Below are 23,925 nucleotides of genomic sequence, written 5' to 3'. Positions count from 1 at the left end.
AACAGAGAAAAAATAGATCTCTGGAATCAAAAACATAAACACTGCCTGTCCTGTGGGAGATATTATTTTGTGTAGTTTATTTCCCCCTTGAGGCAGATGTGTGTGAAAGGCATGATGGAAAACTACTGTACTGCTTTCAGCACCTCAAATGAAAACCATAGCAGGAACACTAAACCTTACGTGATACATTCAAAGGTATATTGTTTTATTCAAACTGAATTTCAGATGAATAACTAATAAAATGTGTTGTGGGAACATGCTTATCAGAGTTCCCAGTTCCTCAGAGGCTATTTTTTTCCCTAAACACACATCTGTCAAGGAGGAGGCTTTGTGACTTTAAGCTGTTAAAGAACAGCAACAAATCCATTTCAAGGGTTGTGGCCCTCTGCCAAATGGCAGAAATGTTGCAGACTATTGCTGCGGACCCTGTGGGCCACTTGTCCGAAGTTTCCCAGTGTGCCCACACATCAGCACCTGTTACTCAAACTCAGTTCAACAGCACCAGAAAAGTCGCTCCCTGCCTGATAGTTCACTGCTAGTTTGCTGACAAATGTTTCATTTTTGAACAAGATTTAGAGTTCCCATAAAGTTTCCTTTAAATAATAAACAGCTGCCCTATTCATCTCTTATACACTTGTATCTGGCCCCACAATGACAGAAAAGTCAAAAAGTTTTTTTTCATGATTCTTGATTTTAGTGTTTGGCATATTGTGGAAATGGCTTGATATTGAAGACTCATTCTGCACTTCTGGTGGTTAGTGAATTTAGCATCTGAACTAAACTTAGTAAATGAACTGTAATGATGTTCTTTCCACCTGGTGGGCTAGCCCCTTATTTCTTATCTTTATGCTGAGAAAAGCCATCACTCACCTGACTGTATCATCAAAAGTATCATATGTAGAAACATGAGTGGTTTCAAACTTCTTGTAAACCTCTTATCAAGACTGTAAATTAAACAAAAAGTATTAGTTTTCTGTCAATTAGGGACAATGGCCTAGTCAGATGTTTTATCAACAACTCATAAATGCTGGTCTTACTACTCTTTATAGTGAAAGTACAGTGAGTTGTGGTGTTATGTGATTATGGACTGGGAACATTAGTGATAGAGGATATTTGTCTATCAAATTATGCTTTCGCTGAAATCTCAAATTACACCAAAAATGGCTTTCCATTCTCTGATAATGCATGTGGAGTGAGTAGTGGTTTGATATAGTTATTATGTACTGGGAGTGTTATTTGATAAGGGAACTGTAGAGACTCTGCTATAGATTTGTGTTATGGTAGCATTTTATTGTGGCAAAGTAGCACATCTCAACAGAACAACAGAACAACAGAACAACAGAACAACAAAAATAAGCAATAAGCCAGGTTACTCCAGCTCTGGACCCCTCATCAGACTGAGGAGCTTCTCCATCTTGGCCACTTCCACTTCTGGACCAGGCTGCTCCTGGCCCTTCTTCATCTACCCACACACACACACACGCACGCGTGCACACACACACACACACACACACACACACACACACACACAAACACACACGCAGAGATAGTCAGAAAACCACATGCTAAACTGAACAGCAGTAGTAATAGTAAGTAAGGTCATTATTAGCCGAGGGTTATATTACTCTCATATGAACATTTCTGGTTGCCATATTTTGAAATCTACTTTGATGTCTACTTTGAAAGCCACTTCCTAAACGTCCCCAGTGACATCAGTACATTTACAGAGCACTTCCAAATGTTGTGGCATGTTTTAATTACCAGCAAATTATCCTGCTGTAGGAGTTGATTCTTCTGTTAGCTCATTTACATGTATGACAGGCTTTTATCAAACTGAATTTGAAGCCTGATACAATTTATTTTATAATTTAACTTCGCTCAATTGATTTGGACTATCGTTAACAGGAAATCACATGTTTTCCTGTTAGGAAGTTTGAGTGGTTACATACATTACAGCTTCAGCATGCAACTGTTACAAACTTCATAATGATATTACTGAAGAGTTACTGTACCAATGCAATGTGGACTTTCATTCAGGAACACAGAGATACATCCTATTTACGTGGCTTGTGTCTGCAGAGAGGCAGGTTGCTCATAATGATACGCATTGTTAAGTTTAATGGTTCATTGATAAAGACCAGAAATTTCCAGGTTGGAAAAAAGTAGTGAGTTGGTAAACTTAAACTTAAGAAGACCTCTCAGGGGATGCATCAAGACATTTACAGTGCTCTTAAAATCTTTGTCACATGTATGTTGGAGCAGTCAAAGCACAGTTGTAACCAACAATAATGACTGTGAATGAATGCAGCTTATCATTTCAGTGCATGAAATAGTGAGCCAGCATTCACAATCTGAAGACCCTGAAGCTAAACTGACAGCTGTCATTTGTGTTATTAGAATAAACTGTGTTTTTGATGACCTCACATGGCATCAAGGAAAGAAAAGCTACACTCTTATCTGTTTTAAGTTGATCATGTTTAACATGGGAGAAGAAAAATCCCTGTGCGTTCACTGTGTTGCTACCAGGCGCAACAATACGACTTATAATGCAGAACAACACGTTACAAATAAATACATGCAGAAATTCACACGACTCTACTAATTAGACTTTGTCTCGTTTACTTGCACCATTGTGAAGAACACAAAGGGAAACTGGAGAGGCTGAGAAGGCTGATAGTAAATGAGCACAGATTAAAGTGTTGTGACTCAGTGTGCCATTTGGTTTCCTCCAGTGTTCAGCTGGACCGCCGTGAATACTCTGCAGCTCATTAACCAGTGTCATCAGTGGCAACAGAGTCTTCAGTGACTCATCAATTGTGAATGGACTTAAGTGGATTTTGATTCACTGTTCAGCTACAGTACAACCTTCTTTGAGTATATAGAACACATTTTTCTAGCTTGTTCCCTCATTATATATTACCTGTTTGACAGCAGGAAGAGCAAACAAATATGGCACCCTTAAAACCAGGGTGGCAGTAGTTTCTGTTGAATCCTAGTTTTCAGGTTGATTTTCAGTGAAAACTTGCAAATAATAGCAATTTATCTTCTGCTTTCAAGTAATATGTCTCCAGCGTGCTTATTCAATTACCAAGAACACTCGACTTCACTAAGGTTATTTGTTATCTGGCCGACATGAGTGAAACAGAAAGAGACACAGGTGATTAATGTTGCTGATAATGAGTTGATTGGAAGGGGGCATTGTTCCTTGGTAACATTAGCTTGAGTTCAGCACTCTGCAAAGAATGAATCATCTGATCTGTTTCAATTGACATGGAACAAGTAGCAGTAATGAGTAAAACTAGAAAGCGGACATGCATCAAGATTATTTACAGATAAGATGTGTATTAGGTGAAAGAACACAAAAGGCCATTCAAGGGCAGCATAAACTAACATCACCAAAGTGCTTTACATTAAATAAAGACTTATACCTCATTGGTAAAGCAGTCAACTCCATTTGTATGTGGCAATAAAGTCTATTTACAGAGACATAAAAGCTAGAGAAAAAAACATGGAGTGGATAAACAGCTATGTTTGGAAAGGTGTTTTCATCTTCTTATTCTTAAAGACAGACTTAAAATAGGTGTAGTGAAAGAGTAAGCCCAAGCTATTAGAGGTGAAAGTGCAACTGGGGCAATTCAGAATCACAATCACAATCGTTTTTATTTCCAAGTATATTTACACATACAAGGTATTTGTCTTGGTGTATTGGTGAAAAAAGCAGTTAACAAGGGAAATAAAGTGAAATAGCAAGAACTTGAATAAAATGAAATATAAGAAGTAATTACAAATATATATATATATATATATAATAGAGTATGATTCAGTGAGACTCTTACCTTCTGTTTCTGGCGGAGGTTAGGGGAGAGTTTGAAGCTGGCGACATCGCCTCAGACATCGCCCACGATGATGATAGGATGGATGGGATTAAACTCAATGTGAGTCAGCCTATGTTTGGCCATCACCGCCTGCTGGCAGAGGGGCTCATCCTTGTTGATGTTGAGGTCAAAAACATGGACCTGAAAAAAAGTGAGAGAATGAAGCTTTTGATTTATGTGTTTGTTTTTGTCACTGCTGACCATTTTTTGGAACTGACATTTTAGAAGTTTGGCATTAGGGTTTAGAGAGAAAAATGCATCTTGTCGATGACCCCCATATTTAGGCTGACGGATGTAATATCGTGCCTCCTGTGCGATAAAGTCAATCTGTTGTAAGAAGCTTTCTTTGTCTGTCTTTCATGTTTTTTTTTCTTGCTTTCAACATCAGCCATATACATTACCAATGATGAATTACAACATGTAACATTTAAACTGTTTTTCTTTTAATGTTGTGATTACCACATTTCATCTGTTGCATATCTAATCAACACTGACATTTGGTTGTGAAAGGATTTGCATAATTATTGATATACTACAGTATGTTTTGTTCCCGTGGTGACTAAATACTGCTTTTGGAGAGGACAGAACACATACGATAACATACGGTGTCTCTCAAATTGCTCATTTCCTCTTTGTCACTCTGACTAGACCTCCCTTGGCACACTGGACAGGAAATGTGTCAGACATAGCACATTGGATTTTTATAGCATGGCACAGCCTTGGTGCGGCGTCAAACAGATGGGGACAGCTTGAAGTCATTCTAATAGGTTTGCATAAAGGGCAGAGAAAATCAACCGACATCACTAAAAAGCCACAAAAATGACTTGATATTATATTTTGACACAGCTCCATATGAACATGTTCCCTCTTGGTTTGAAAAAAATGACATTCACAAACTAATATTGTCTAATGCAACAACCTACACGTCCTGCAATGAATCCCAGCTTCACAGAGATTGTAATATTCCGTTTTTGTTGAGACTGTGTTGGATTTTCTTTTGACTTTTTGACATTGATTCGGCTTTACACTCACTTGGCTGTGATGTTATATTGGCTAATATTTTTGTGTCCATTACAACAGCTACATTACCAGCATCTACATTCTTTATCACGAGAAAAAGTACTTAATCCGCTTTCTTCAACTATAACTGTTGGAACATTTTGACTGAATCTTGCAAAAAAAGAGACTGTAGATTGAAGCAATGTATTTTTAAGGCCAGAAAGGGCAAAACTCCTCAGTGAAGCTGTGGGCTGTGAAACACAAGTTTATAGGGACACTTACTGTTCCATCTGTGTTGACAGCAGCAAATACAGTGGAGGAGTATGGAGCCCAGGCTACGTCACCAACAGCTGCTTTCAGTTCAAAGGTGAAAATTGGAGTGCTAAAAACAGAACACACACATCTAAGATTGGACAGGGAATTTGAAATTTATAATAATCTTGCATGAAAGTCAACTGCAAATCATCAGCTTATGTTTAATTTAGAGTCAGAGATGATCAGCAAAACTAAGACTGTTACCATCACTGCAAGCTCCGCAACTCAATGAGAACTGTTTATAATATGTGTGTGTAGTGTAAAGCTCTCACTAACTTCTCACAGTCTGGTAAAGTTTGTGGAAGTTTTCTTGTCAAACTCTCCGGGAAACATTATGTCTGGTATGTAGGGGATATAATTGATAATTCTTGTCTCATAATGGCTGGATAATTACTATCATTATTTAGTCAAACTGCCTTTGCTGACAAGAAGTGGGACGCACTGTCAGATAGGAAAATGATGTTGGGTCCATAATGATTACAGGAAATAATAATGACTAAGGACCAAATTTAATATTATGAGAGAATACGGGAATGATTATTATCTAGAGCCTTCATGTATATATTCACCTGAACACAGACAAAAGCAAAGTTTCCTACAATAAATAACATAAATACAGTCAAATTAGTTAGGCTATTCTGTAACTCCTCCTAATCATAGCCTTCCCCATTTACCCAGTACTGTAGAGCTTCACTGGGACTCTTTAAGACAGCATGTATTGCTTTTCTACAGAGGTGTCACTCTCTTCTTCAAGCGAGTCGACCGGTTTGGATGTCTACTACAGCAACAAGTACATTGGAGACGCCCCTCAATAATAAGATCAACATGCTACCTTAAGCCACAAAATGTTCCTACATTTTGGTCATGAATTTGCTGTACAGTCTGTGTATCTTGATTTATAAAATGAAAATCATTTTCAGCTGAAAAACTACACAGTGCTGGAAATGAGATCTGATGATAATGGAAAAGAGAACGACTGTAAATAGTGTAAATGACTACAGTAACTACTAAAAGGTGTACAATCTTTCATAGTTGTGGTACCATATACAGTGTGTAGAGTTTCACCTTTAGTATTCACCCGTTCACTCTCTAAATTTGTCTTACTTGATGGTGTGATCCCAGATCTTGACTGGCCAGTCTGAACTGCAGGAGATGAAAACGTTTGGGTGGAAGTATTTCCATTTGACAGTGTCCACTGGCATGTCGTGGGCAGCGCAGGTCTCCAGGTACTGTCTTGAGTAAGTCTTGCACTAGGAAAGAAACGACAGCGTCTTGATTTGTAACACAATAATGGTATACATGCAGGATGTATTTATTATTATTTAGTATCAAATACTCAGTTAGTGAAAAAACAGTGATTGATTGCACCTGTAACTTTACCCACTACATTGAAGAAGTTTGATATCTCTACTAAGAACACAGGATCTTTTCTGTGTGCTATTTATTTTCTCATAAATTAAATTGCATAATGCACATTTTTGATATATGCAAGTTATATAATAAACATTTGAATTACTAATATTCATATTTGAAAAACTCAATTTCTGTCAAGTTGCCAATTTGTCTTTACCCAAACAGATAACAGCCCAGTTGACTCAGCTACAGTAATCTCAAATGTTATTGTTGGTGGTCACTTTGCCCTGTCTTCCAAGGCGTCATTAACAATACTTTTACACTATCTCAACAAGCTGAGCAGAAGTCTTCATGACCAGTAAACAGATCATATATGGAACCTATAAGACATGACTTGAGTTGAATTTCTAATGTGCACTTGGACATCTAAAGCTGCTGGAAAAGTCTTTCTGAGCTGTTGTTGACTAAAGAGAGCTAAACGTCAATATGGCTGAAAGTATTATGCCCAAAAGAGTTCACTACAGAGAGATGGCCGATAGCCACACAAAGTTGCTTATTGGCAACCACAAGTTACATTTGGGTGGACCACCCCATTGCCCAGTGACTGCGTGTTTTCACCCAAAATAAGTAAATATTACTCTTCAACAAGCCCATATTCTTCGACTGAAAATAAACCCCAGAATCCTGGAGAGGTTCCAGTTCCCGCACCTGAGCTCTGCCAAGGTGCCCGTGAGCAAGGCATTGAATCCAAACTGCTCGGGCCTCTTTCATATTCAGCCCCCTCGCTCTGACATCTCTCCATTAGTGCATGTCCACAGGATCTTGTTTGTGCATGTGTGTGTACTTCAGCCTATTTATGTGTAGCATGTCTAAACAACATAATGTAAAATCTAATTTATCCTCGAAGGATTATTAAATAATATCTTCTTCTTAGATTAAAATAACTATAATCTTGAATTATAATATCTAAAAATGCTATTTCTGTATTGTAGTTTATTATTTTGGGACACCAAAAAATTCTGCATCCTCTTGCAACAGAATGTATGGACTTGTTGGCTCATGGGTTCAGTGGATAAAAATAGTATCTATCCTGCTGGGGCTTCAAATGCACTGTATCATTGCCTTCACATCATTGTGAGCACCAGTCTAAATGGGTGCTTGACATTGGTGTTTTTATTTGATCTTCCATGCCAATCAGGGAAGAATGATCCTCAACTCCCATAATCTTACTCCCCAACACTATTACCTCCTTATGACCATTAGAGATAGACATGCCTCAAGCACTTGGTTTACTCTAATAAAAAACAAGCTACTTTCAATGATGTGTGTCAGACAGTGAGCTGTTTCAAAACATTCTTGTTTTTAAATTACTGCTAAAATGGGGCACAGCAAACAAATAAGGATTTATTTGTGTCTTTCTGCCTTTGGAAACAAGAGCATTTAAGAAAAAGCATGGAGAAGGGGGAGGCCAGCCAAAAAGGACCAGCTGTCTGATTCTGATGTGGACAGAGAAAGCCTCTGCTTAAGGAGACCTATTAAACCCTTGGCACTGGCCCTTATTTGAATTGATTTTTACACCATTGTCGACCCAGACTTAAAAAAGAGGATTATAATACACTCAATCATTGATATACTTACAATTTAATTTTTTCAAAAAGATTTCTGCCATTTTTAAGGACTGTGTTTTAAAAAGTTAAAAACACATCCAGAATTGTACAGCATTACTATATAGATGATTGTTCTAGAATGAATTGTGTATCATTGATTAGTCTTCTATATCATATTATTGTTAAATAGTAATACTTTGATGTGTTCTGCTTTCCCACTGAAATAGAAATGCCTAAGTCACAGGAACAACATGCCTGATGAAAGTGTAGAAATTACCTTCTGCGTATTAGAACCTTGTGTATCTTCCCCTGTTCTGTGCCAACGAGGAAGAGATAGTCAATCTGTTTATGGAAATCCATAGATGTTCCACAGGCTACAAGAGAAGAGAAGAGGCATCAAGCACATAAATTATACATATAATGTTACACACTGAGGCAGATGTGAACTGAAATCAGATCTTAATAAAGTGGATTATTTTGCATTAATAAGTGATATTTTATACACTCTGTCAATGCAGTGAGAAAAAGAGGTATTACCTGTGCTTGCCTGCTGTGCGCTTGGCTTGTCCTCAGCATTCAGTGACAGTGTGATAATGTTGGTAAAACGCAGCTCGTGCTGCAAGCATTCAAACACACTTTGTAAAGTCACTGATATAGTATATACATATTCAATTTATAAATGTAAACACAGGCAAACGTCAACAACGATACAAACAATTGCAAATATAAATAGACATACAAACTAGTACATTGCAAACAAATGTGTCTACAGTCCATCTTGAAAGGTGCATTACATGAGATGCACGTTTGAGTTAAAGTCCTTATGAATTGAAACATACATTTCCCCAGTTTTAATCCAGCATTCCTGTGTTAAATGTTTATTTAACTGCCTAAAGTCAATACGGCCATATCTGTGTATTTTAACATCAACATAACTGTATTTTCTCTACCTGCAAAACCTTTAAAATTTCTCATGACTCATCCTGCACGTTTGCTTATTTTGAGCCCATTCATCAGAGTGTTATGTCCAGCCTTCTATCTTGTGATTGGTTCTATCCTGTTTCATTTGGAAAAATGTCCTGACACAGTTGGATAAGTGGAAAGTTCCGTTTCATGGGGACTTTAACATAAACAAGATAAAATTGCCTCTAATACTACAACAGCAGTGTAAACGTTACAGCAGGAATACATGCGTTTTAATATGATTGATGACCTTGATGAGTGTCCAGGACACAACTCTGCCATCAGATGACACAGAATAGAAATTGTGGTTATTTTCCATGTCATCATTTTGCCAGCACACCTGAACAAAGTTACAAATGAATAAATCTACCAGGGGAAAAAGGTGAGAAAATATAATTTTGGAAAAAGACACAATAATCTTTGAACTAGACACAATTATGGGACATGTTTTTTTTTTATTTTTTTTATTCCAGCACATAATTCTCTTTGAGGTTAGGGAGTTGTCGAAGCTTAACATAGTTGAGGTTCATTAGTCTATTTCCAATTCTTATGGCCTGATTTGTGATAGCTTTCAAAGTAGCAAAACTTTCATATAAACTCACAAAACAAGACAAAGTAAAAGTTCATGGAGAGAGTAAGTGAAACTAGACACACACCCTGAACGCTCACCACCTTTACCTTGTCCTTTACGCTCACCTGCCTGACAGGGTCTGTGTGCTTGCCAGTTTTAGCTGTGCTCTTATACACTGGCTCTTGTCCCTCCCTTTTCAGGTTATAGACAGCCACAGAGCCGTCATACAAGCCTACTGCCACCAGGTAAGAACGCTGCTCATGGATGTCTAGACACAGGACGCTGGAACTGGTGGGGTAGATGTACTCTGGGAAGGTAGAGTTCTTCAATGAATAGAAGACAAGCATGCCACGCCCCTGTTTGGTGAAGTTGTCTGGTGTGGAGAGGAGATTGCAAAAAAGGCAAAAAAAAGGTCAAATACAGAGTTTGCTCCCCATATATTAACAATCAAACATCAGATTTAATAAGGTCAGAGGAAAATTCAGATATTTCACCAAAAGAGCTTACTGATGAATTTTATTAATGTACTTACATGATCCCAGTCCCACGGAAAAAAAGATCTGGATATTTTTTTTATTCCTATTGAGGAGAGATGCATCAATCAGCACAGCTTTGAAATACAACTAATGATAGGTAAAGTACAAAGTCAATCTCTTTACCATGAAAACAAAAGATAGTGTGGCAGTCTGTTTCTTCTCTCAGAATAACAATGAACTTCATTCTAATCCAGGGGAATGTTGGCTGAGTTGTTAAACAACCTTACCAGCAGAGGGCAGTGACAGACAGTTTTTTTGATTTTGTCATAGTGGAATTCCCACAGAGGGAAAATAGTCCCCTGTTGGCCCATAGTATTTGAAATCTGAAAGAACAAAAAAGGAAATGAGGGAGGAAATAAAAGCATTTTTTCTCCCAAAATGAGATTTACATTTAGAACTGTGTCTTGCTATTTTCACTAGCATTTACCTTGTGCTATGTCATCAAATCTATTCTGGTGGACCATTCGTTCAATGAGCTTGGCTGCCTTGCCCAATTTGTTGATGTCATCATTCTATAACAGACACATGACAACATTTCATATGGAAAAGTACAGTAACCTTAAAGCAGTTGAGAAGATACATTTTCTGACAGTTTAAAAAAAATGTATTTTACTAAAGGAAATTATCTATTATGTATTACGCACACACACACAGACACACACAGACACACACACACACACACACACACACACACACACACACACACACATTAGTCGGATGTCTAATCATAATTCAATACACCCGGAAGTAAGGCGGTACTTGTCGAGTCACCTCTGTCAGGATGGAGGAAAACGAGCTGCTAAAACATGCACACGCTTTGAACTTACGAACACAAAGAACACTGTGAACTATTCAGTATTTAAGATAGTGTTTGTCTATGTTTACCTTCAATAGCTCGTGGTTCAGTTGGGTTTAATTTGGCATAACGCTTTTACTGTAAAATAGGTTGTGTTTGTATTGTTTGTCATTTAATTATATGTATTGAAAATGTTGTTGTATTGGCTCTTTCAAATGTAAATAATTGTAAATAAATATATGAATTATATTTCATTTTAATATTGGTGTTGATTCCACTTGTTTAGAAGCAGTTTGTGTAGTGCTGCCATTTTTGTATGGCTAAACAATGTAGCAGAAAAATATAATTACATAAATAACCCTATGCTGGGTGAAAATAAGCATATATAATAATAACCCCATGAAAAGGTCAAAAGGAACCAACGTTGGGTCATTCTGACCCAATTTAAGAATAAGAAAAATAACCCAACATGCTGGGTCATTGTTTGCAACCCAGCTGTGTAGGTGCTAGATTGACCCAGCGCTGGGTTAGGAGTTAACCCGTATTGGGTCAATTTTGACCCAGCATTTTTTAGTGTGTGAGCTTATTTTAAAAAATGTATTAAGATATTTGTCTGTCATTCAAACTCGTTTTGTATCTTCAGACAAATAGTTATTTCTCTTGTGTAGTAATCTGCTCTCTTTAGTAACTTCAAATTGGGGAAAAAGCTTCTTACTGGTGAAATGCTTTCACAGAACATCAACTGAAACTTGAAAAAAAAAAATGATGTTGTCTCTCTTGGTTCCTGACATCTCTGTATGCAGAGGGCATATTAAAATAGAATCTTTCACTTGTCATGAATAATGTCCAGCACACTCAACATTTGTGTCCTCATTTGTGTCATGTGACAGAACAGTTTAAAATAGGTCACCTTATATCACACTGGTCTACCTTTTCCATTGAATGGTATGATAATGAAGATCATGTGACTGAGTGAGTCACTTAGGAACAATCCATCTGACAGCTGATGTGATATGCTTGAATTGCTGCCAGCTAAAGGTGGAAGTCAAACAATGTCTGAAACATGCTGGTGGGCACTGGGTGGGGGAAAAAACAGACATTTCAAATTGTTGTCATTCCACATAATCTCCTTTAACATTAAGAATACTGTAATGTTTCATGTAAATTAATCTCAAATAACCAACAAATCCACTCCAGAAAAATACAATCAGTTTTATGAGGTTAATATCAAATCTTCAAGTGTCTATTGGATGTGGGTGCAGCATGCTGCCTTTCCCCTTCAAAATGTTGGCTGCTGAATTAACATCTGCTAAAGGCAGTGGTCAAACTATGTCTGAAACATGGGGACTAAGGCGGAAAAAGCCCCCTTTGGCCTTCTTTTTCTCAGGTGTTTTTTTGTTTTGTTCTGTGCTTCCAGAGAACTGTTGTGGTGACATGAAGATCTTAAAGCTACTGTCAGGATCTATTGGTGTGTTTTGATCTGGAGACCTCTGTCAACAAAGTATGTCTTATCCCTTTTGGAATCTTGTTCGTTATACATGCAGATAGTCAGATGAGTTTTTGTAATGAAAAACCTTTTAAATGTCAAACGCCTGGCTCACTGAGAATCTTTGCAGTGGAAAATGTAAACAAAGACAGTTTCAGCAGTGTGCTGTTAATCACCTCGTGACCTACCTGAGAAACAGGTATTACAATAAGTGGAAAAAAGTCAGTTTCTGTCAGCTGATGGTCGGGTTTGCTTTTATATGTCATATAGAGGCATCAATTATAATCTGGCATAACTAGTTGAAAACTTTTCAAAGGAGTTTTAAGGTAACAAAACTACAAATATTCTTATTTCTGTTTTATTCGTCATATTCCACTTCTGCCAATAGAACCTATAGATCTTACACAATAGTCCGATATTTATTATTTTATCCTGTGTGATTCAATTCAAACTAATCACCATGACCTTACAATACATGAGAAACAGTCCACCTTTAACTTGTCTTAATTTATTCAGGAGGCCACTGGAAGGAATAAGGCCGGCCTGTTTACTGTATCACTTCTCTGACCTTACCTCCCTCACAGTCCTGACAACTATTGTATTGTTATTGGCCTCCACGGTTCCTCTCCCTCTTTAGCACAAACCAGCTGAAACAATAGGACAGCTGCTGAGGTGCTGCAACTCCTCCACGTCAACTTGTGTTTGTGGAAATTCTTTATTAATTACATAGATGAGGGAGGTTTTCTCTCCCTGGATCTGATTGTGATCCATTCATGACCTGAACCTCTGCACACCAATGATCAACTCATTCCTAAGCCATCAAATCCCCACAGGTTTATCATACTGTGTTTTTAGCAGTTTTTTTATTTTTTTTATTAAAGCAATAACAATATAGAGAGGCTGTGTGGTCAGGCCATAACAGTGTAACAGTGAGATTTTGTTCTGGTCCAGGAAAATGTCAGGAGTTGTGTGAAGCCTGCAGAGGGAGATATAACACTACTTTAAGGTACATTAGGCCTGTCAATCAAACTATATCACTTTGGTTCAGAGGTATTTTAATGAGTTATATTCTTAGTCTTTCCTAAATTAAGTTCATTGTAATGTGATCTGCTGAACACTCTTCAGTCGAATGCATCGGTTTGCAGAAATGAAGCCGGTCCATCTCGATTTTCTTTTTATCCATCAGTATTTTAAAAAAAAGGATATCAAAAGTTTATCAATAAATCCATCAGAATGCATTCTTATAAACATGACACCTAATAGCACTGGGCTATAGATGTCGTAGTTAACTCCTTCCAAGGCTTGATGACTGTCTAAGGGGAGCTGCACGTGTCTTCCTGAGACAGCTCAAGACTACACTACCATTATTAATATTAAGTAAGATTTGTTTCATTGACAACTGCACAGCTCCTTCAATGCACATTTTGTACATTTTGTGTCTCTTATATTTTTACATTTTTAAATTGTATTTTATATATTGTAATTAATTTCATATTTTAAGTTATTTTTTAAGTTCTTGCTATTTTTGCTTTATTTCCTTTGTTAACAGTTTTATGTACCAATACACCAAGACAAATTCCTTGTATGTGTAAATGTACTTGGCAATAACAACCGATTCTGATTCTGATTATTATTTTTTTCTTGTCACTAGTGACAAGAAAAAAAAACTAGGCCGAAGAGGCCCTCTGATAGACAGCAAGGCCTCTGTTTTATTATATGCATTTAGAGCCACATAGGAATAATGTTGATAAAACATCAACCTTCACATGTGCCCCACTGACCTCCTTGATTTCTTCGCTTTTTTGAGACGATCAACTTCAGAGATGACCTTGACCCGTTTTGTTAAGTCATAATTTAGACTCAATTGACCAACAATCAGTATAGATATTCTTGGACAAATGATTTAAATCTCTGTCCTTGAAAGACTCATCCACAGTCAGACTGAGAGGTATTACTCAGAGGTAAGATGCAGGTGAAAGGCAGTAACAGTGTGGTGCAAATAGTGATGGAAAACAAACCATGCCTTCAGTCTATTTTTATTTCCTGTTCAAAAAACGGTTTCAGGGAATAGTTTATAATTTTGAGATATAGGCTTGCTCACTAACTAATGCCACTGTAACATCTGTACGCTAAACATGTGCAAGGTTCAAGTAGACAGTTAGCTTAGCTAAGCTTAGCATAAAGAAGGGAAGCTAGCTACCTTGGCTACTAGTCTGAAAATGAGCTACCTACAAAGGTAGCAAATTTTCTTGATTTATCTAATTGAAATAAAAAAGTAAATAGGTGGACTTTACAAACAAAGCATGCCAGCTGTGTTTAGTTTTCAGAAGTGAGGATTAAAATCAAGGAATGATGTTTGGAAAATGTTCACCATCGATGTCCCCTTTGGAGTCGTGACAGAGCAGCTGAAACCAGGTCACATATTAAATAGAACGAGTGAATCACTTCGGGAAAATCCACCTGACACAGGTATATTGTCCCTGCCAGTTGGTCAAACAATGTCAGAAAAAATATTTGTGGGCGGAAAAATGCGCTGACGCCTCCATTAGCTATTCAACACGTCCTTTGATATTTATCTTAATATTGGGCAACATTAAATGACACATTATCCCAGTGAATTGACACTTTGAAACAAGTTCAGTTTTGATGTTTCTTTAATGGCCATCAGAGAAAGAAAGAAGACAAATATGGAGAAAATTATTATTTGATAAACAGACTTTCACTTTTTTTTATTACTTGTATTTTATTAGCTTTTCTTGATGAGGATACATAAAAATAAACACAGTATACAAACGTGTGTCAGTTAACAATAGTCACTTTAGCCTCCTTTTAAATAGTCCACTCTCTTCAGACTTTGTGATGGGTTTTAAAGTCAGTCCACTTTTTCCATTTTCCTTGGCATGCAGATTGTTGTCTTAAATTGTGTGTAAAGTTCTCCATATCATGTAGTTTTTCCACAATGTCCAACCAGTTTCTCTGAGTGGGGGGGTCACTTTCACTTTTTATGTCACTTCATAATCAATATTTTGACGTAGCAATCGTAGGGAAAAAGCTGAAAATCATGCGACTCAACTTTACTCATATCATATGCCAATTTGTTTTTAACAAGAAAAGCAGGACAACTCCAAACATTTTTATTTAAATGTGTCTCTATAGTTGTTTTTTTTTGTCAACTGGATTTCAGAAAAGTTAAAAAGAATTTTTTTTTTTTCTTTTCTTTTTAAAGTCTTAAATACCTTCATGTCCTAAAAGTACAATCAGTGATAACAAATTTCAGAGATATTTTTTGTATGTGAACATATTAAACTAAGCTGTATTAATCTTCCAGTGGCAGGTGTATCACTTCAGAAACAAGGCTGATACTACAAACACATATCAGGTATCTGTGGTGGGAGTAAAATTCCTCTCTGACACTAAAAAACAAAAGAGAATAAAACACGAAGCTGCTGTTTCTGAAGGAACTCAAACAAAAACAAAACTTCCCGAGTAAATCAGCGTCCCTCTCTTTGGACTTGGCTCAGTGCGGACAGACAACAGCAGAAATATTCTTTCTGGAAATTATTTGGCAGATTAGCTCAGAGTTCTTGGCAGGGTTCGGTCAGCAGAGACTGGCTGTACAAAGTGAGGAGATGCTGACTCAGCATAAAGAACACATTTAATTACCATCATCATCAACCATCCAAGAGGGTCTGGGCCAGAAATCCCCCCACCACTAACATCATCATCTGCCAAATCAAAGACTTATTTTTAGGGGCCAAAATTCTCCTTTACTCTGCTACGTTCTCACGGCCCGAATCTCAACTAGTGTCATCTTCTTTTTTCTTTTTTTTTTTTTACTGCTCACACATCCACATGGAATTCTTCATCTTTTTGTTCCTATATGTCTCTTTTATTTTGGACTTTTTGCCGTTATTTGATATGACTATGGATAGAGTAGGAAACCAAAGAGAGAGAGAGAGAGAGAGAGAGAGTGGGGAATGACATGCCAGAAAGGAGCCACGGGTCGGGCTTGAACCCGGGCCGCCCGCTTGGAGAACTATAGCCTCATTAAATAGGACGCGACCCAACCGCTAGGCCATCTACACCCCTGTTCCTATGTTTCATAGTCAAATAATCAACCATTCCATAAATGTCAATTTACAAAGCACCAAATAACAAAAAGTGATCATATGACCCAACTGAATCCAACAATGAAAAGCACTTTGATGAAGTGATACCACAAAAAAACCTCGAACAGAACCAGACTCATTGTCAGAAAGACATCTGCAGCAACATGCAGGGTGAGTGATCTTAAGAATTTGAGAAAAGTATCCCCAAAGTTACAAAAAGAGAAAGAAGAGTGAAACCTGAAACAAGTCATAAGAAATATAAATACTGCTTTTGGCACCTGCTGCATGAGATCAAATCCCCAGTAACATTGTGCACCAAATAAACAACAAATGCCCAAAATTAAAATAGATATGATCTTAATTCTTACGTACATCTCTAATGATTTAGAGTGCATTCTCAACTAATCCGTTTGGTCAGTTTGAAACAAACACTGGTTTGGTGGTTTGAATGCTCAAATGAACTCTGGTGCAGACCAAATAACCAAACTCTGGTCCGCTTAAGCCAGGGTTCTGGGTTCGGTTCACTTTAGGTGAGAATGCATTCATGGTCTCTGAATCATTTTTTTTAACATGCTACTGGCGATCAATCACTTTTCTACTTCCCTGTAAAGCTCATTGAACTGTAATTGAATTTGTCTTAGAGGTTCTATATAAATAAAGTTTGATTGATTGAAAATGTAATCATGTAATACAAACTTGACATCATTCCAAAAACAATATCTTTAACTTTAAGTAGCGGAGTGCCGGGAGTTTTTTCATTGGCTACTGTAGCTTGCAACAGCTTGGCACTTTTAGAAAACTGGCTTGATCTTTGTAGTCGACAGCATCGTATACTTTGTCAGTCTACCACATCAATGTGGAGCTGTTTAATGTCTTTATGCTCATTTGTCTGTTCTCTACTCTTATTTTGAGTTCAGTCATGTGGTTCTCTTAGAGTTGTTATTGGCAGAGTTTATTTTCTTTATTTTTTAGGTTTATTTTTGGGCTTTCCATGCCCTCACTTTAGAGACAAGACAGTGGACAGAGCCAGAAATTGGGGAGAGAGAGAGAGAGAGGGGGGAATGACATGCGGGGACTGAGCCACAGGTCAGACTCGAAACCAGGCCGCCTGTCCCCTCACATGAGGCGTGTGCACCAACCACCAGGCCAACGGCGCAGGGAGTTGTTTCTTCTATTGAAAATATACCTAATGGAGAAGGGTCTGTCTCTGCTGACAGTGAGGGTAGGTGAAGAGCGAGAATGACTCCCATTATCAGGTTAGAATAGCAGTTGATGCCAATCTAGAGCAGACACTGAGAAACCATGAGTCCTGGTACTTTTAGAGCTATGTTTTTTAAACTGAGAATCACATCTTTTCAAAAGGCATAAAGCAAAAACTTAATGAATAAAATATTCATGTCTGTTTCACGACTAAAAGCAGCCCTTTCATATCATCAGCACACAAAGAGAAACAACATCTTAAGATGCTACAAAGGTTTTATTAGAGGGGTTATTAAAGAGACCATCTGTTCTTCTGTATATTTATACAGAATATTAATTATTTATTAAACAGTTAAAGCATTCAAGCAGTGTAATGTAAGTACACATGTCCTTGTCCAAGGGCTTCTGTTGAATTTAGAACTTGGATCCTAACATTCATAGGCCAGTGTTGGTCTATAAATGGCTCAATTCCATGTGAATCCTTGGCTTAAAGAGAAGCATCGCTGCCAGTGCGAGGGATTTAAAGTGTTATGTATTCTGCATGTAACTTGGCAAACATCCAGACAGCAAGATATCTTTGTGTAGGAATCTGTGCTGAGTGACTTAAACCTTTAGTATGTGTCCTCAGTGTGTCTTTTACCTGCCATCACCTCTAGATGATGTTTTTTTTTCATTATTTATATCTTCCCGTTGAGTTGATGAGTTAAGAAAAAGGGACGGAAGCCTGTGCTCACTTTAAAGAAGAGAGGCATGTGGAAAAGTGACATATCCTCAAATTTAAAACCAGCTCCTTTGTCTGCTGATCAAATTTGTTTCCACAGACTTTGGTCTTTTGGCACGGTTCAGCAGAGTTCATGTGTTGCAATCACTCCAGCAGGGTGTGTGTGAGTTTGGTAAGAGACACGAAGGACAGCTGATGAAATGACTGCAATGGTATGGCATGCCTGTACACTCCTTAAACTTCAGACAAGACACAGCTTTAAATAAAAAGTTAGAAAATATTTTTATTTACAGAAAATGTCTCCTTTTCCCGCCCGTTTGTAATCAATCCAGTCCCTTTGTCTAACCCCCCCCCCCCCCCCCCCCCCGTTAAAAAACAAAATCTCATTGATCAGACACGGTGAACACTTAGAATATTTACAAAATCACTAAAGTCAGTAAAGCTCAAACCTCTTTGAAAGAATTTGAAAAAAAGGCTGTAAAGCAAGTTGTTTGACAATTTTTTTTCCCATACAAAAAAATATATACGAGAATATATTTAACATTATACATGTTTAATGTAGATCATGTTTTTTTTTTAAATTCCACACAAGAGTCAAACAGCAAATCTTAAAGGCACAATAAGGCACAAACGGTTTCATCTTTCTGGTTATGTGCCTCTTATGTGTACTTCACGTCTTCTCACAGTTTCTGCAGGTAGCTGAGTCTAAAATATGGAACAGGAAATAATCAGATTTCTGATTTTTGGATTAAGCTGATTTAAAAGAAATAGCACCTTCCTCCCTGATGCCCAAACAGAGAATGTGTTGACACTAGAAAGCGTTCATGCAGTTTTTTGCTTGTTCACGGAGGTTTGTAGGCAAGCACACACTGCTGCTGCTGCCTATGACGGTTGTAACGTAGCGTGTGTGTAGATGAGCTGTACATGAAGCAGTGTGTTACATATGGTATAAAATATTCACAGTGATACTTTGATCCTCCTAGAGTGTGTGCGGTAATGAGCTTTCACCATTCAAAGCACCGTCTCGCCAATAAGAAAGTCTCCACTATTACAGTGGAAAAAAGAGTTGCTCATCCTGATTGGTGCAATAGGCAATTGTTTCATATTTCACTTGGCAGCCCGCTCATTCACAAAATGTCCAGGCTCAGCAGGGGCTGAACGACCGTGCACCATAACTTACTCACATGTCTAGACAAGATTTAACACTCTGATTCTGACTTTTTGGCTTTTTGCTGTTCTTCCCCTTCTCTATCTTATTTCCAGTCAGCCTGTCTGGTAATCTCCTTTTTTCTCCTCTTTATTTCACAACTCATGATTTCAAAAACAAAATCTATTTATTCCCTCTATTTTTTTTCCCTTTCTCTCCTCTCCTCTCCACTTGTCGGTCTCCCCAGATACATTCTAATACAAGTCCTTTATGATCTCCTGCAGCAGTGGGTGTAAGCACATGTCCACCTCAGTCTTCTTCAGCAGCTGGATGAGGTGGACGTGGTCGGTGACGATCTGACGCAGGTCGGTCATTTTCTGGAGCAGCTTGGCAAACAGTTGCAGAGAGTCCGGGTGGCTTAGCTTCAGCTGCAGCTCCAGCGAGTGAAGCACCGTCTCCTGCAGCTGCTCGATGGGCTTCACGTTGAGCAGGCCGGGACGGTCTGGACATGTTTCAGAGGCAGGGAGAAACAGTCAGAGACATCATAGACAAACAATAAAAGAAGGAAAACAAAGGGGCAGAGAAGACAAATATAAATCTACATTTACTGAATGTGAACAAACTTGAGCCCTAAAATCAACATTTAAAACATAATAATCTCATAATCTGTTCAAAAACAAAACACTGAGCTCTCCTTTATGATTGGACGTAGGTGTATCATTACTATTTACAAATGTCATCTTATCGTTGTATACAAGCTATCATCGCAGTCATTTAAGTTAATTATCAACTTCAATGTTTGATTTGTATCCTTATCAGGTTCAAGGGCGGATTTTTATCAAGTAGCCACACGCAAACTAGAAATATTAGACCCCAGAGATAAAAGAGTTGATTTTTAGGGACAGGTGAAAATATCTGTTAGCTTAGTTTTAAAGACTTTGTGATGACAGTGCAACAAACATCTCTACACCTCGGTCTTTTCTTTTAAACCAAGACCTGAGTGGTTTTCAGCTGCTTATGTGGTTGTGTGTGTGAAACCTGACCTACTTTCTTTCCGTCTTTGTCCAAATGTGTCTTTTGTCAACAACACACCGTCATAAAGTCTCACTGCATAGGATGTAGCTGCTAGTTTCCACGTGAAAAAATGATTCATTCTCCTTCACTTCTTCTCCCCCTTTCTCTCTAGTAATATCCCGTGCCTCAGAAGATAAATGGGTCAAGGTAGGCCATAGATAGCGTCAGCAGGTTTACAACTCAAACTCTGTCAACAGCATCCACCTTACAACACTTTATATTCACAGTGAACTGATCTGAAGCCACATGGCTGCAAGAAAAGGTTTTCATAAGAAACCTTATGAAAACCTCTTAGAATTTATTACTGTAAATATTATTTATCTTATTTTTACCTCATTTTATTTGATCTATTTTACCTTATCTTATTTTACCTTATTTTGGTTGTATTGCACCGCGGGACGGAGACAAATGCAATTTCGATTCCACTGTATGTCTGGCATATTTTGAAATTGACAATGAAGTTGACTTTGACTTTGACTTCCAGCCTTTAACTTTTTGTGCACCTTGGTAGTTGGTGAAGTTGTGCCAGAAAATCAGAAAACAATGGTACAACATTGGTGCCAAAAAGAATTCCACTTGGAAAATGAAAAGTTTCCTAATTCAAATTTGAAGTTGACAGAAAATTATAAACCAGGATTTAAACCTAAGCTAGCTCTCTTCTGGCTCCAGACTCTAATTCACAGACAGACGTTTGAGTGCTATCAAATGATCTTTTGAAGAAAACTTCAAAATCACCCACCCCCGCTGAGGATAATGACCGCTAGAAACAGCGCCATGTCGCTGTCGTCCAGCTCCAGCATGTTGAACTTTACAGAGAACTCGAACTTTGGTTCCATCATTTGACAGAAAGGTTTCCTGAGACTCTTGAGGAACTCCCGTGTCATGAAGATCTGCCCGTAGGAGATCAGGGTGCCGTCTTTGTTCATCAGAGGAGCCATCATGATGATTAAAACCTCGATCACTCCGTACTTTAGTAAGGTAACCTGGGAGACGATAACATCAGTCAAAGATACAATCAACAAGACAGCTTTAAGGGAGAATGTACGACTAGCAGTATTGATGCCACTCACCTGATCATTGAGATCCAGGTCGATGAATCCTGGGATACTCTTAGCGAACTCTGTCACTTCTCTAACCGCTTCAGCCGAGCGTGATTGACAGCTGTGGAAGAAACGCAGCTCCACGGCATCCAAAATAGCACACTCTGAACCTGAGTGAGCTGCAGGGAAACCTGAAATTCAATGAGATGTGCTCAGTGAAATGAAACAGTTGGAGCATTACAAGAAAAGACTCAGAGTTTCAAATATCTTAAGAAATGTATAACCATATCAACAAGGAGGGTGATGTTATGAGTTGACAGCAAAAGTAAAAATGCCGGACTTTGAAAAACTGAATAAAAAGGTACTTCTAACCTCCATGTCCAATTGTTAGGGCTGATGTTGGCTGCTGCTGCTCCTGATTTGGTATCTGCTTACAATTAATAAACTGCTCTCCTTCCATTAGAGATTTCATGTCATGGATGACAAAAGGCTGCAGGGAGAGAAGAAAAAGAAATTAGGCATAAAAGAGATTTGTAGGGGCAGGAATAAGCAAGTAGAAATCGGTGGGAGAGAAAGCAGGAGAAAAAAAAAAAAGGAATCAGCGTCGGCTCCCTATAGGTCTATAGAGGACATGTGGGCCGCAAATCTAATCTCATATACTGTGTATGCACTTTGGTCAAAGCTCATTCATCAAAGTAAATAAATGTAAAACAACATTTGCAGGTGAATGAAGCTTAACTCAGTTGAAAACATTCTGACTGAGGTGAAAACACTGGCTTCAACATGCAACAGCCCCCATGATGAATGGAAGCATTCATACGCTCAAATCTTTGTCATGGTTGTAAAAGTAGAATGAGACACGATAGAGGGAACTTCAGCAAGAGATGCAAAATGATATAAATGAAAGACACCTTTTGGTTGTATAAACTAGAGAGTGGTGGAATTTGTCTTTTTTCTTTTGGTATGTGTGCTGACTTCACAAATCTGTTCACGTTTTTTTTAGAAGTCTTTACTGATGTGTAGGGCTCCTCATTTTTAAATGGAGACACTAATAAAACATCTATGTGACTTGTCAAAAAGGAATAGGACATTAAGCTGCCATGTCTACCAGTAAGGACAAATTGGTCTGTCTATCTAACACGTTTTTAAACAACACATTTTTTTTTTGTTTGTCTGGAGTGCTGTTAATTCAATATGAATAAAAAAACAAACATGTAATAGTATTTCACAAAACCCCTTTATTTCTATTTGTTAAATGTGATTTCCTATTTGTTAAATAATGTTTGCTATGGTTAAGTAAACAACCAAAGACTTCCTTCAGGGGCCGCTATCACTGTGGTGAACAGTCAAAACAATGATCAGAGATACTCAGCGTGGCCTTGAACACATCTGTCTTTACAGAATACACTGCAAAAGAAGAGGAGACTATCTTCTCCTCCTCCTCCTCTGCAGTAGTAATAATGATAATCATAATACAAACAGCTCCAGTTAGTGAATGTGGTGAATTCATACCACTGTGTGTGTATGAATCATACTGTAGTTTAATCCACTGTTCATATTGAATGTTTTTGATGTGTGTGCTCGCCTTCTGCATTAACCCAAACTCTGCTGTACTTGTTAGTTGGTAGGTTCAGCTGGTTCGGTTAGGCTGTGCATGAATACTTAGTGAACCAGACTTGATAAGGTTAAAGATAATCTTATCACCTTGACTTTTCAGAATAAAAGCACATCTTAAAAAATATTTGCAAATGATAATTGTATTTCTTACATAATTTTAATAACACTTTTTTTCAAACATCAATCTTTTAAAAGAGTTTAATTAGAGATGAACCACGAGGCTGAAGCCTTCACCACATGTCCACTCCGCTTACTAATGCATTCACCACAGCTTTTCTCTGAGCTGCCACTTGTAATTACGTCGAGGTGGATTTCCTGATGAAGTCTTTTTTGAAAACTCACATTTAATATCTCAAAATCTTTAGTACAAAAACAAAGAAATAGATGATATCTTACATTTTCATGGTGTGGTCAAATCCCTTTTCTACAGCCAACTACAAAATGTCGTTATCAATTATTCTTACTTTTGAGGTGCAGTGTAGAGGCCGTGTTAGCCTGTTGCACAGCCTGACCGCT

At 37.9% G+C, this 23,925-nt stretch overlaps 1 protein-coding gene and 1 pseudogene across 6 annotated transcripts in view; both read right to left on the bottom strand.

Annotated features, from left to right (window-relative positions):
• Window positions 1-1,265: 1,265 nt before the first annotated feature.
• LOC109980653 (dynein intermediate chain 2, ciliary-like) lies at window positions 1,266-17,156 on the bottom strand (annotated as a pseudogene).
• A 1,907-nt stretch (window positions 17,157-19,063) lies between these two features.
• pparg (peroxisome proliferator-activated receptor gamma) overlaps window positions 19,064-23,925 on the bottom strand; it is a 30,693-nt gene continuing 25,831 nt past the window's right edge. For all 6 annotated transcript variants that reach the window (XM_020628982.3, XM_020628980.3, XM_020628978.3 and 3 more), the window contains exons 6-9: window positions 22,165-22,282; window positions 21,823-21,983; window positions 21,492-21,735; window positions 19,064-20,180 (exon numbers count right to left, since the gene is read on the bottom strand). In XM_020628982.3, the coding sequence (XP_020484638.1) occupies window positions 19,933-20,180; window positions 21,492-21,735; window positions 21,823-21,983; window positions 22,165-22,282 (771 nt within the window). In that variant the 3' untranslated portion in view covers window positions 19,064-19,932. The remainder of the gene's footprint in view (window positions 20,181-21,491; window positions 21,736-21,822; window positions 21,984-22,164; window positions 22,283-23,925) is intronic.

The sequence above is a fragment of the Labrus bergylta genome, chromosome 5 (assembly GCF_963930695.1).
Source record: "Labrus bergylta chromosome 5, fLabBer1.1, whole genome shotgun sequence".
In the NCBI taxonomy this organism is placed as follows: domain Eukaryota; kingdom Metazoa; phylum Chordata; class Actinopteri; order Labriformes; family Labridae; genus Labrus; species Labrus bergylta.
The sequence above is the reverse complement of the archived record's forward strand: the minus strand, read 5'-3'. Positions and strand labels throughout refer to the sequence as shown.